Here is a 13,732-nt window from a genome sequence, read left to right as displayed (position 1 = left end):
ATTAAATTGCATTTTAAAATATAGGAACAAACATAGGGAAAACTAAAAGCATTATGAAGACAGTACCCATTATTCATTGAAAATGTGCCTAGGGCATTTAGCATGGAGACTCGTTGTTAAATTCAACTTTCATAGTTCGGCAGCTATAACTAACCAAATAGTAAAAAGATAGGTAAGTGGTGATTTTCTGTACTAAACACTGAGACCCGCAATTTGAATGAATACTGTTTTATCAGTATTAAGGTTTATAATATAATAAATGAGTACGATTCTTTTAATTTTTTTTTCAGCTAGCTCAGGTTGATAACTGTCCCATTTACAAGGGATAATGTATAAGCTTCTCAGCTCTCTTTTACTAACACTCCAGATTGAAGCTGATATATCTAATTTCTTGACAAAAAATTTCCAGTGAGGTTTGTTTTCCAATCTATAATTCAGGCTGAAGGCTACACAATGCAAATTTTTATGCCTCCAAGTTAGATATTAATGTAAAGCTTTAAATTTTGAAAGACTTGATGAGAATTAACTTCATGGTAAAAGAAACAAATTAGAAAAATAAATATACACTTACAGTTGCTCAGATTTTTAGGCATTTTTGGCTAAAGATTGCCAAACAAACCTTAAAGCATCACTTGTGGTAATGTGATCATTAGTTAGTGGCTCATGCCACCTGCAACTCAACCCAAGTGTTCCATGACACTTGAGCGGACCCACATGCTTGGTCATGTGCTTGGACTTCATGACAATGTTAATTGTCCAAAATGCATCTGACCATTTACTCTCAATTTCCCTTCTTATCTCATTGTGGACAGTTTGCAGACTGATGTGGGCCCTCAGACCATTCTTCAGGTAGTGCTGGTGTGGGGACTTCTATGGTATAAAGCACCTTTTTGTTAAATTTAATGAATTTCTGGTTAAGTGTTGAAGCTTTTAAAATAATTTGTTATTTTTCCTTCTAGAAAAATCCCCCTCATGGCACAGATCAGTGGGGAGAAGTTGATGCCTTGGGATGGGCCCTTCTTCTCTTACTTAACCTCAAAACAAACATCATCAGTGAACATTTCCCTTGATGATACAGCCACCCCTCATGCAAAGAAACATAAATGCATGGTTTTCTTCAAACAGAAGTCCAGGATCTATAGGAGATGTCCAGGCCACATCTTGTCCTTCTTGACCCTGACTTGATGAACTAGAATCTGTGGTTGCATTGTAGTGTTAACTGTGGAATTGTTTAAGTAGGGGATGGAAGATTGAAAAAGCAAAAGAGAAAATTGAAAAAGCAATGGTACTGATAACCACGGGAATCAGAGCCCTCAATTCTGTAGGACTGGGGGAGCAAAGGAAATATGTGGCATTGTTTAGACAAACAAAAAATCAGGGGAAAATCTAATGATTAAGTTACTGTCTCTTAGCTCTGAATTCGCCATTATATACCCTGCTGAGGCTTCTGTGTCAGGTGCTGCAGATAGGGAGACACCTGAGGGCAGGAGGAGAAGCAGGAGACCTGTTTCTTCCTGCCTGTGAGCTGTCTCCCTCTGCAGCACTTCTCCACCCTGACATCAACATCGCTCTCCCTCATCCTAGACCTGCCTCAGCACAACACTCCTTCCTCCTGCTCAGGGAGGGAAGTGGAGACGCACCCTCCCCTCAGAGCTCTGGGTTCCCCTGCTCAGGACCCCCTGCTACGGCCTTCTCAGTTTATTTTATTCTAACCTGTTTCCTTTGCTCCCCAAGTCTTACAGAAGTGGGGGCTCTGATTCCTGTGGTTATCAGCACTATGTTTTCCCAACGTTCCCTTTTGCTTTTTCAATCTTCCATCCCCTTCTTAAGCAATTCCCCATATTCCCTCTGTTGAAAAAGAGACAGTCCTTCCTACTGGTTGATAATTGTGATGACATTCCTCCAGCACCTAGTTCAACTTTGTCCTCCATTGGTCGGAATTCTCTGTGAGAGTAATGAAAATTTTCATTTTAGCAAGATCCAAACCATATGTGGCCAGGCCTATTAGATGGGCTTTCCAGGGTCACAAATGCAGTGAAGGAAGGAAACCGTGATGATAAACCATGGTCCTGAGGCCTGTTTAGAAACAAAGACCCCAGCACATTGCTATGATGATGCATATAAACTCTAGAGTAGAGGCAGTCATATCAATTGTGGGGCTAGCACAATCATCCAGGAGATGGATAGTTGGTGGCTCCATCCCAGGTGGTGGTGGAGAAAGAGGTGAAGAGAGGGTTAATTTTTGAAGCGAATCTGACAAAGAGGTTTGCTGAGGATTAGATGGAAAGTTGAGAGGAGTCAAAGATCGTCCCAGGGCTTTTGACCTAAGCAGCTGGAAGGATGGAGTTGCCATCAGTAGAGTTGGGGAAGGTATTAGGTGGATAAAGTTTCAGGAGAAATCCATGAGTTGATGTATGCACAGTTGACTTTGAAATGTCACTAGGTGTCCAAGTGCAAATGATTCCACATCTTTGCTCTTTGACTTGATTTATCACTTCCCACTAGAATGAGGAAGCCTGATGTCAGTCCCTTTCAGCTCTCATTTCAGCATCTCTGGTGCGCAGCACAGTGCCTGGAACACAATCATCTCAGAAAATAGCATTTGAGTGAATGGATGAAAAAAAAAATGTATACTGCAGAGGTTCCAATTGAGGCCAAAGTTTGTCTTATTCAAGCTCCAACTCCACACTTGTTTTCCAGTCAGGAAGAGAATAACCATTTGGTTCTGTAAACTGCAGCGTCTAGTGTTCACTGGAAACCCATCTTCCTAGCTCATCACTTGTAAGTTGAAGTCCTTCTTCCCCAAAGTAGAGAGAAACCTCTCAGAGAGAGACACAGGAGCGTTCTGTCCTTCTTTTATAAGTGTGGCCCAGCCTGGATTCTGCTGGAGACTTATTCAGTCAGAAGACAGGGCTTTGACAACATCTCAGCTCTAGGAGGGGCCGAGGGACTGAGGTGGAGCAGGAGATGCCTCCTCCTGGCTTCTTTCTTTGTGTGTGGATGTGCTGTTTGTGTTGTGCCCCCATCTCCTAGGAAACCTGAGGAACATTCTAGAACAAGTTTTCTGGGAGCTTCCCTCTCTGCTCAAGTTCAAATCCAAGTCATTACAGACTGTCTGTTGGACACTTGTCAGGGGACCACAGCCAGGTGCCTCCTTTGCCTGGTGTCCAGCACAGAATAGGAGGAGCCCTTCTGGACACTCTGTACTTTCACCTTAATTCAGCCAGCTCGGCCTTCTGCACCAGTGTGACTCTATAATGAGCTGCCTATCCAGCACCTGACCTCTGGTGTCACCTTCTTCATGGAGGTTTCCTTAACTAAAGATTGCCAAACAAACCTTAAAGCATCACTTGTTGTAAGGTGATCATTAGTTAGTGGCTCATGCCACCTGCAACTCCACCCAAGTGTTCCATGACACTTGAGCGGACCCACATGCTTGGTCATGTGCTTGGACTTCATGACAATGTTAATTGTCCAAAATGCATCTAACCATTTACTCTCAATTTCCCTTCTTATCTCATTGTGGACAGTTTGCAGACTGACATGAGCCCTCAGACCATTCTTCAGGTAGTGCTGGTGTGGGGACTTCCATGGTATAAAGCACCTTTTTGTTAAATATAATGAATTTCTGGTTAAGTGATGAAGCTTTTAAACATAATTTGTTATTTTTTGCTTCTAGAAAAATCCCCCTCATGGCACAGAGCAGTGGGGAGAAGTTGATGCCTTGGGATGGGCCCTTCGTCTCTTATTTAACCTCAAAACAAACATCATCAGTGAACATTTCCACTTGATGATACAGCCACCCCTCATGCAAAGAAACATAAATGCATGGTTTTCTTCAAACAGAAGTCCAGGATCTATAGGAGATGTCCAGGCTACATCTTGTCCTTCTTGACCCTGACTTGATGAACTAGAATCTGTGGTTGCATTGTAGTGTTAACTGTGGAATTGTTTAAGTAGGGGATGGAAGATTGAAAAAGCAAAAGAGAAAATTGAAAAAGCAATGGTACTGATAACCACGGGAATCAGAGCCCTCAATTCTGTAGGACTGGGGGAGCAAAGGAAATATGTGGCATTGTTTAGACAAACAAAAAATCAGGGGAAAATCTAATGATTAAGTTACTGTCTCTTAGCTCTGAATTCGCCATTATATACCCTGCTGAGGCTTCTGTGTCAGGTGCTGCAGATAGGGAGACCCCTGAGGGCAGGAGGAGAAGCAGGAGACCTGTTTCTTCCTGCCTGTGAGCTGTCTCCCTCAGCAGTGCTTCTCCACCCTGGCAACAGCATCGCTCTCCCTCATCCTAGACCTGCCTCAGCACAACACTCCTTCCTCCTGCTCAGGGAGGGAAGTGGAGATGCACCCTCCCCTCAGAGCTCTGGGTTCCCCTGCTCAGGACCCCCTGCTATGGCCTTCTCAGTTTATTTTATTCTAACCTGTTTCCTTTGCTCCCCAAGTCTTACAGAAGTGGGGGCTCTGATTCCTGTGGTTATCAGCACTATGTTTTCCCAACGTTCCCTTTTGCTTTTTCATTCTTCCATCCCCTTCTTAAGCAATTCCCCATATTCTCTCTGTTGAAAAAAAAAGCCAGTCCTTCCTACTGGTTGATAATTGTGATGACATTCCTCCAGCACCTAGTTCAACTTTGTCCTCTGTTGGTCGGAATTCTTTGTGAGAGTAATGAAAATTTTCATTTTAGCAAGATCCAAACCATATGTGGCCAGGCCTATTAGACGGGCTTTCCAGGGTGGAAAATTCAGAGAAGGAAGGAAATCGTGATGATAAACCATGGCTCTGAGGCCTGTTTAGAAACAAAGATCCTAGCACATTGCTATGATGATGCATATAAACTCTAGAATAGAGGCGGTCATATCAATTGGGGGGCTAGCACAATCATCCAGGAGACGGATAGTTGGTGGCTCCATCCCAGGTGGTGGTGGAGAAAGAGGTGAAGAGAGGGTTAATTCTAAATGCATTTTGAAGCCAATCTGACAAAGAGGTTTGCTGAGGATTAGATGGAAAGTTGAGAGGAGTCAAAGATCGTCCCAGGGCTTTTGACCTAAGCAGCTGGAAGGATGGAGTTGCCATCAGTTGAGTTGGGGAAGGTATTAGGTGGATAAAGTTTCAGGAGAAATCCATGAGTTGAAGTATATGCACAGTTGACTTTGAAATGTCACTAGGTGTCCAAGTGCAAATGATTCCACATCTTTGCTCTTTGACTTGATTTATCACTTCCCACTAGAATGAGGAAGCCTGATGTCAGTCCCTTTCAGCTCTCATTTCAGCATCTCTGGTGCGCAGCACAGTGCCTGGACCACAATCATCTCAGAAAATAGCATTTGAGTGAATGGATGAAAAAAAAAAATGTATACTGCAGAGGTTCCTATTGAGGCCAAAGTTTGTCTTATTCAAGCTCCAACTCCACACTTGTTTTCCAGTCAGGAAGAGAATAACCATTTGGTTCTGTAAACTGCAGCGTCTAGTGTTCACTGGAAACCCATCTTCCTAGCTCATCACTTGTTAGTTGAAGTCCTTCTTCCCCAAAGTAGAGAGAAACCTCTCAGAGAGAGACACAGGAGCGTTCTGTCCTTCTTTTATAAGTGTGGCCCAGCCTGGATTCTGCTGGAGACTTATTCAGTCAGAAGACAGGGCTTTGACAACATCTCAGCTCTAGGAGGGGCCGAGGGACTGAGGTGGAGCAGGAGATGCCTCCTCCTGGCTTCTTTCTTTGTGTGTGGATATGCTGTTTGTGTTGTGCCCCCATCTCCTAGGAAACCTGAGGAACGTTCTAGAACAAGTTCTCTGGGAGCTTCCCTCTCTGCTCAAGTTCAAATCCAAGTCATTACAGACTGTCTGTTGGACACTTGTCAGGGGACCACAGCCAGGTGCCTCCTTTGCCTGGTGTCCAGCACAGAATAGGAGGAGCCCTTCTGGACACTCTGTACTTTCACCTTAATTCAGCCAGCTCGGCCTTCTGCACCAGTGTGACTCTATAATGAGCTGCCTATCCAGCACCTGACCTCTGGTGTCACCTTCTTCATGGAGGTTTTCTTAACTCCCCATTTGAGTTTATGACCTGGGCAGTGCTAGGGGAATTGTGAGTTCTGGGTCATTCTGAAAGCAAATGACAGAATCTGTTACCTGTGGGTTGCACTGAGAGAGAGAGAAGCCCAGAAAACTTTCAGGATTCCTGACAACACTTGATAGACCAGCCTTTTGACTTTAATTACTTCAATGAAGGCATATATGTCACTTTCTTTCTAGCTTACACATGTTCAAATTGGAATTTTTCAAAGTGATTAACCAAATAAACCCTAACAGAATGTCATTAAATTCTTCCAGAAGACTCTAGATGAATCTAGAAAAGACATTGAGCTGATCTTGCCTCCCCACTCCCCTACCCCAGTCTCTGAAGGTGAGCCTGAGTTTGTAGAATGATTCATCTCAGTTGCCCCTAGAATGGGAAGCTTTCTACTCAGGGCCCTGGGAGCAAGGGTCTGTGGTCACCCTATGCCCCAGATAGTTACCCTTTACTCTTCCTGGATCTCCCAGATCCACATGCTGCAAATCTCTGTGTGATAAGGGGACAGACCCTGAAAAAGATGAATTGACCCAGTGCTGTCATCCTTGTAACATTTCTGAGTCACCACCTTTGAAGGAAGGACATTCATCTTTGTGATTCACAATGTTCATCTGCAGAGACTCCAACACTCCCCACAAAAACACAAGGCAGGAAGGAGCCAAGGTTCTTGGTGGTGTCTCCCATCCCCTGGCTAATTTCTGACAGCTGTGGTCAAGAGACTTGAATTGGCCTGACTTTTCTTTTTCCTTTGTTGTCAACTTCCAAGGAGTCATAGGTAAAGTTGACAATGGTTTAGCATTTAGATTTATTTATGGTTTGATTTTTTTTAAGCAATTAAGTTACCGGATTAAGTTTGTGCAAAAATGAAGATGCTTATCTATGTAGTATCTACACCGTCAACCAAGGGCAACTGGCTGTGTTAGCCATCCTACCCCTGTCCTAGTGGCCATCTGGCAGGCAGGTGTCCTTGAAGAATAGTATCTGAGTGACTTGTGCTGAAAGGGTAGACAGTGCCCTCCCCACAGCTTTACAGGTAGAAGGTGAATCCAGGAAGTTCAAGGACCACCACTGGGTGCATCTTTGAGAAGTTGAACAGAAGCTATCATGCTGACAAACAACTTCTCTTGGAGGTCCGAGGGAGAGAGGGAACTGGTGATGGGACTAAAGTCCCAACCATAAGCACTGGCTTACGTAAAAAGGAAGGGAGCAGCTCCTGGTGGAAAGGAGCCAGGAAACTAGTCATGAGGACTAAAAAGTCACCATAGGCAGTGACCGTTCTTCCTAGGCCCTCCTTACTGAAACCTGCAGCAAATCCACCCCAGCAATGTTATTTGAGGTGAGGCATGCACAGTTACAGTTGAAACTGTAGAAGGGTCAGGCTCAAGATATGTGAATTCAAAAAGGAATTATCTAGGTTGTTAAAATTAATTTAGGGATGGTCTCATTGTTTGAATGACCTAGAGTTCTTTTGAACTTGTTTTCCTGATAAGACTCATCTCTAAAAGCTCATCAGAGGGGGAAGGATGTACTCTGATTTGGCTCTTTTTTTCTCTGTTGGGAATGACAGAACCATTTTGATGTTTGGAATGTGGGAAGCATTTTACTCTGTACATAAATCATCCTCGAGGCTCCAGGTGGCTCTCTGTATACAACCAGTGAGTCACAGGCAGACAGATGAGCCTCGGTGGGAAGACTTGGGGCATCCTCTGTTTGGGGATTTGTATCCATCTGGTCTGGTCTCTGCTTTGGTCCATCATCCACACTTAGCCACAGTCCTGGGATCCACCATTCTCTCCAGGAAAATTTCATAGGGAGAAATTTTGAAAACAAATTGATTAACCCTTTTTCTTAACAACTGGTGTGATGGGCAAACTGGGAAGACTTGTATTTTAGGCACTTTTGTCTAGAGCCTGCTGTCCCATGTCAGGGGTGGGGGGAGTTTTGAGCACTGAAAAAATTTTATTAATATATTTTAATGTGTTATTTGAAGTATCACTTGGTGATTTTTTAAAATCCAATGTCTTTAAAATGATCCATGTTATTGTATTGTAAATAATTTAGATGATTAAAATGGATTGTTTTAAACAATATTTAGATTATAGTTTTACTTTATTTCAGTGACATGTTTTTTGTTCTAATTCACATAAGAAATGCACGTGATTAGAAACAGTCCATATCTTGTCCTGACAGTGTTCTGTATTTTAGATTTTTATGTGTAGGGAAGAGCCTCTATGTGGCAGACGATTAAGAGTTAAGTTCACACAGTTAAGTCAGTAGTTGGCTGGCCGGATGGACCATTCAGGTGAATTATCTTGGATGCCTAGATCCTTAAAGGTGAAGAAAGTGTGAGATTAAAGCTAGGCCCACAGAAGATGTTGCAGGTCAGTCTATTCAGCATTTATACACATGGAGCCCTTTTACCTGGGGAAATATCTGGAATCATGCAGTCCTTGGCATCTGATCTGGTAGTGAGTGACCCTGTGTGTGCTTATGTGTGATATGTTTTCAGAAGAAAAAACCTGCAAGCCAACTACCTACAGTTTGCCAGCGTAGAAGAGTTTGAATAATCGAGGATTAACTGAATTTAAAACTTACCAAATTCTATATCAGCATCAGAATTCAGGGAGAGGAATAGCAATTGAATATAAGAAAAGTCTGGGGCTCTTTATTGGTAAATGTAAATTAATACATTTTAATCCCTGCACATTAATCGCATCTCAGCCTTTTGACTGAGATCAAGTGTAATACCTCCCCCATCCACTGTAGCACCCAGGAACTTTCTGGTCAGGTTGAGAGAGAGGAAGAATTTAAGTAGAGAAAGCATTAATTCTAAGAAGTCCTGTCCTTCATGTCCCCAAAGTGAGCAGCATGAGATGAACCCACATTACCATTCTCTGAAAAGAACTTGTTTAGAGGGGCAGGGGCTTTGGTGTGTGAAATAGTCTTGGTGACTTCCGGAGTGAACCCTCACCCTGAGCCCCTGCTGCCTGCCAAGAAGAAGGTTTTACGTGTCTCTTGGTTTGGGAATCTCCTCTCTTCCTGCACCCAGGGCTGTCGCAAGCATCCCTTTGCTTCTCTGTGGCAAGCACGAGGAGCTCTGGCAAGCCCATCCCCAGGTGACTCACTGTCTCTGTGTTGTGTCATCCCAAGGAAGGGAGGTGCAGCAGCGGCCAGGCCATCCATGGTGACACGGGAGAGCTCCCGCATCCAGGCATCCCAGTGGTATTTTGGAGGGGCCGAATCTCCCGCTTTGGCACTTTTGACCCTCGTTGATCTTCCTTGGTCTTCTAAAGCTATCCATTGCTCTGGGGAGTGGTGACTTCTGAATTTTTAGCAGCCTTTTCTTATCCCCAAAACCCATTTGTTTAAGATGGGTTTTGCTTCTGTTGATGCAACTGTATCTCTAAAACATCCTTCTTACCCTACCTGTTGTGATCAAAGATCTAATACTTAATGGGGTGGAGGAGAAAGTGTGCATTTGTGACCTTTTCATTTGATCTTCTGGCCATGTGTTTTGATGGGGGTATATTTCTAATGTTAAATTCAGCCTTGCCTTATTTTTTTTTTTTTTAATGTTCTCTCTCTTTCAACTGTTTTGTCTTAATTCTACCTGTTGACTGCTTTTCCCCCCTCTCCTTCCTGAATAACCCATCATCCCTGATATTTGGGATGGCTTTTCCAGGCCTTCTGTTGCTTCTGTTTCTAGACCTTATCGCAGCAAGAGAATCGTGATTGTTCGGTTGCCTTCTCTTCATAGCTTCGTCCATTTTTGTTTGGCTTGCAGCAATTTCTCGGTTATCTGAGTTCCTGAACCATTTCATTTATTGCTTGAGGAACAAAGATTCATAAAGCCTATTTTAAATGTTTTTTTCCCCCTCTCCCTCCCATTTGCCTGGAGCTCCCAGTGGCTGTGAGGCTGCTTGCCGTACCAGGCGCCACGGGAGCCTCCTTTGACACACAGAGCCCCACCAGACCACAGTTGGGGCATCGCAGTCTTGCCTTGCTCCTCTGGCCCCGCTCACCATTTTTGTGCTTTGGCTTTGTCCTCACTTCCTTCAATGTATGTGCCTCCCATTTTTTTTTTTTTTGTTTTTTTGGTTATCATTTGTTGTTTGTTTCATCTGGTTCCTGGTTTTCTTTTATGACATAGTCAGCTGTGTGTGGATCTGTAGGGTTTGGGGCACCAATCAGTTATGTTTTGTTTGCCTTTTTCTTTTCTTTTTTTTTGTCAAACCCGAGAGAAAACGTCCCATAAGGAGCTAGAAGTTTCTAGTTCACAGCCTTTGGAATCTTCCTGGCCTTTGACTCCTCATGGCCCCTGAGATCCTAATCCGTTTTCTCCCAGGAGGTCTCTGGGGGGCTGAGCTGCTGCAGGGGCACAGGTGGGTGGGGAGGGTCGGGGGATCATCCCAGGACATCATTGTGCATGCTTTTTGGTGCAGCCTCTTTTTTTTTTTTTCTCTTTTTCTTTTTTTTCCCCTAATGCTTGAGTTATGAATGAGGATGACCTCTACAATCATGATGTCTCATGATTACTTGTTCCTTCACCAGCTTTCTGATGCATGGTCTTAATACCTGTGATTTTACTTTGCTCCAGACCACAATCTTTAGCCGCCTCAACAACCACCTGTTAGAACATTAAAAGGAAATAAATTGAGGATCCCTTGTTGCTCTCTCGACTTCACTTGAAATCAGACATCCTAGAAATGGCAAGAAAGGAGCCAGGGGGAGGTGTCAAGGAGGGAGCAGTGATGCCACTTGCACCACTGTGTGTCAGACACTGTCCTGGAGCTGGGGCACCCCAGAGGGCCCTGATCTCTGGAACTCTTGCCAGGTTGCTGTTGAGGCTGCTGAGATGGCCACCTCCCACCATGTCAATCACAGGTGGACAGTAGTGGAGCCAGCTTCCCGCGCCCCTTTTTGTGTGAGCAGAAAAGGGAGCAGCACAAGCCTTGCCTAACTGCCAGGTGCCAAGTGCCTCTCCCCGCCCGCTCCATCCCCTCCCCTGGGCCGAGTTTTGGCACCTGTTTGCCCATGTAAAGCAACAAAAGAAGAAAGCAGATCCTGACCTCTGTGCAGGAAAACCAAATTTACCCCCAAGACCCATTAGCACCTCCCCCTGGAACTGGATCCACTACTGGCCCAGGAATATGATGAGGAACCCTGGCTGGATTGGGCCGGAAGCTGGGATCCGATGTTCTGCAGACCAGTGCTCAAAAATGTGGTCGTTTTTTGAGGGACCACCTTCCTCACCCAGATCCAGTTAACAAGGTAGCTCATCACTTCTTGCATCTGCTCAGGGCTGTGCTGGAGTTTTGTTTTTATCGTGGTATACTTGGATGCAAGGAATATGTTTTGTTCCCCGATTTAGCGCACCAGCCTGGGAAGTGCATGTCACAGACCAACTCCACCTTAAAAAGTATTTTTTGAGACCCTCAGGCTACTCACTGAGCTGAGGATGTTTGAAAAAGTCACTGTGACAGATGCAATGGCTGAAGACATGGAGAAACTGAGGCCCCGACTGAAGAAGGTCCACATCAGGGAATTGGTGCTCGCCATCACAATAATGCCTAAGATGCATAAGCTCATGTTCACCTGTGGGAGAAAGTGTCGCTGCAGCCATGCCCATCCACCTGCAGCTCCCCTTACAGCTCACCCAGGGACATAACTGTGGCAGCCAGACCCCTACTAAGATGGCACCACAGCCCATGGAGACTCAAAACAATCTAGGGCAGATTTTCACTTAACCCTCAGTGGGCAGCAGACCCATCTTCCAGACGGAACAGTCAGAGAAGACTCTTGCTGGCTGTGAAACACTAACCCAGAATTAGTATTTTCCTGTGAACACAGACCTCTCTTACTGGTCCCACAGGAACCAACGCTTGCAGACCACAGGGCCTGGTAGTTATTACTTGGTATGTGCTTATAAGTGTGTGTGTGGGGGAGTCCTTACTTCCCAGGATCAGGTAAGGCACAAATTGGCCATACCTCCCTCCACGAGGCACCCCAATCCCCAAGTTACAAGTTCATTCAGGCCAGCTCCTCAGGGCATTCCTGGGCCTCTTTTGTGCTAAGACTTTACCTGTGCAGGTGTTTTCGGTGCATTCTTGCTTATTCCTTAACTTCATTTTACAGATAAAGAACCAGGGGCACTGCATAACTTGCCTAAAGTGCCTCAGTATGAGAGCCCATAGGATTCAACCCTAGACACTGTAGTTCCACGCTTTTAACCAGGACACAGTCCTGACTGGGGATACACCATCGGAAGTGATGTGAGTCATTCCAAGCATCACTTCAAGGACCTAAAGAATTTTTTCTTTCTTCTTCTTTTTTTTTTTTTTTTTTTAAAGAAAAAACCTTGAGAGAAAAGGGAATCTTTAGAAGCCTCCTATACAAAACCTATATAGACCTTCTTGCTTGGCTGAGAATAAGGAAACTGCCTGCAGACATGCATGCCTCTTCCATGGATTGGGCCTATCTAGACCTCCTACTTATTTCTCTTAGGTTTACCAGAAGCTAAATATTTGAGAAAAGAGTGCCTTTTTTTTTGGTGGTGGTGGTGTTGGGGATTGAACTCAGGGCTTTGTGCATACAAGGCAAGCACTCTACTAACTGAGAGTGCTTCCTTAGAATTTACACAAGGCATCTTATGGTCCAGTGGCAGCCTGCTGACATACAAGGTTATGAAGGCTGGGTGGCAACTGATAAAGACTAAAAAACTTCCCAGTCCACAGAGTCATTTGTTTTACTTTGGACCACTTACCCCAAGAATCACACTCCACAGTACACCAACTGCAAGCGTGGCAGCTCCCACTGACTTAGCCCTAAACAGACGGTGGGGTTTGAGCCCAACTCTGGGTTGGGGATGCAATGAGACTCCTCTATCAAGCAGAGACTGGGGATGGGAGGCGAAGGGGATGCACCTGAGCCCTGGAGGGAGGCTGCTGGGGGGGAGGGTTCTCAGTTCAGGGGAATTTCCAGACGGTTCTTTCCAGTATCCCCGTATGCCTAGGGTACCCCACACGCCCAATTTTCCTGGCAATAGGGTAGACCGGCCAGAACACCCGATAATGACAGAAGAGCGATGGGCAGCGGGTTTCTCACCTTGGAATCGCGTGCAGAGAAAGTCTGAGGCACAGGGGACTTAAAATGAGAGGTGGGAGGTGGCGGTCTCCCCCAGAGCGGAACTAGCCCAACCGCAGGGAAGGTTTTAGACCTGTCAGGAGGAGGCCTCGTCCGCCGTCTCTTACCGCCCGCGCGGGACCCGGGTCGGCGCGACTCGGGAGGAGGCCGCTCCCGCCTGCCCGGCTCACTGCGGCGCCGGCTGCAGGCCCCCCGCCCGCCCCGGAGCCCGCGGCGCCCGCCCGCCGCCCCCCGCCGCCCGCCCCGGGCTGCACCTCGCTGCCGAAGGCCAGCTTAGCGGCGGCGGCGGCCAGGGCCCCGAACGCGCCGGCGCACAGGCAGTTGAACGCGCCCCAGAAGCGGCGCCGCATCGCGCCGGCCTGCAGGTGCGGGGGCACCTCGGCTGGCGTGTCGGGGTAGGCGGTGGCCGACACGGCGCCCCTAGGGGGCTGCGGCTGTGGCTGCGGCAGCGACCGCGCCGCCATGATGCCTGCCACCCGCTGCCCGCCGCCGGCTGTCAGCCGCGCGCC

General features: G+C 46.0%; 1 protein-coding gene across 2 annotated transcripts; it reads right to left on the bottom strand.

Moving 5' to 3' along the window:
• Positions 1-8,723: 8,723 nt before the first annotated feature.
• On the bottom strand, positions 8,724-13,732 carry LOC144253524 (transmembrane protein 42-like). Of its 2 annotated transcripts, none has more exons than XR_013343301.1 (3): positions 13,185-13,410; positions 11,529-11,675; positions 8,724-10,707 (listed from the first exon to the last, which is right to left on the bottom strand). XR_013343301.1 is itself a non-coding variant. In XM_077795679.1 (3 exons), the coding sequence occupies exons 1-3, from the start codon at positions 13,685-13,687 to the stop codon at positions 10,597-10,599; spliced, it is 468 nt and encodes a 155-aa protein (XP_077651805.1). In that variant the 5' UTR covers positions 13,688-13,732; the 3' UTR covers positions 8,724-10,596. The 2 variants fall into 2 exon arrangements, 1 of the variants encoding a protein (XP_077651805.1); XM_077795679.1 differs by lacking the exon at positions 13,185-13,410 and adding an exon at positions 13,478-13,732.

This window comes from Urocitellus parryii, chromosome 3, assembly GCF_045843805.1.
Source record: "Urocitellus parryii isolate mUroPar1 chromosome 3, mUroPar1.hap1, whole genome shotgun sequence".
Taxonomy (NCBI): Eukaryota; Metazoa; Chordata; class Mammalia; order Rodentia; family Sciuridae; genus Urocitellus; species Urocitellus parryii.
This window is presented reverse-complemented; position numbering and strand designations above follow the sequence as displayed.

Bases quoted from the DNA above. Each gene is read 5' to 3' on its own strand.
- LOC144253524 (XM_077795679.1), bottom strand. From the start codon at position 13,687: ATGGCGGCGCGGTCGCTGCCGCAGCCACAGCCGCAGCCCCCTAGGGGC. The intron at 11,676-13,477 runs GTGCAGCCCGGG...TTTCTCCCACAG, and splicing joins AGCTGGCCTTCGGCAGCGAG to GTGAACATGAGCTTATGCAT. The intron at 10,708-11,528 runs GTGAGTAGCCTG...ATGTTCTAACAG, and splicing joins TTTCAAACATCCTCAGCTCA to GTGGTTGTTGAGGCGGCTAA.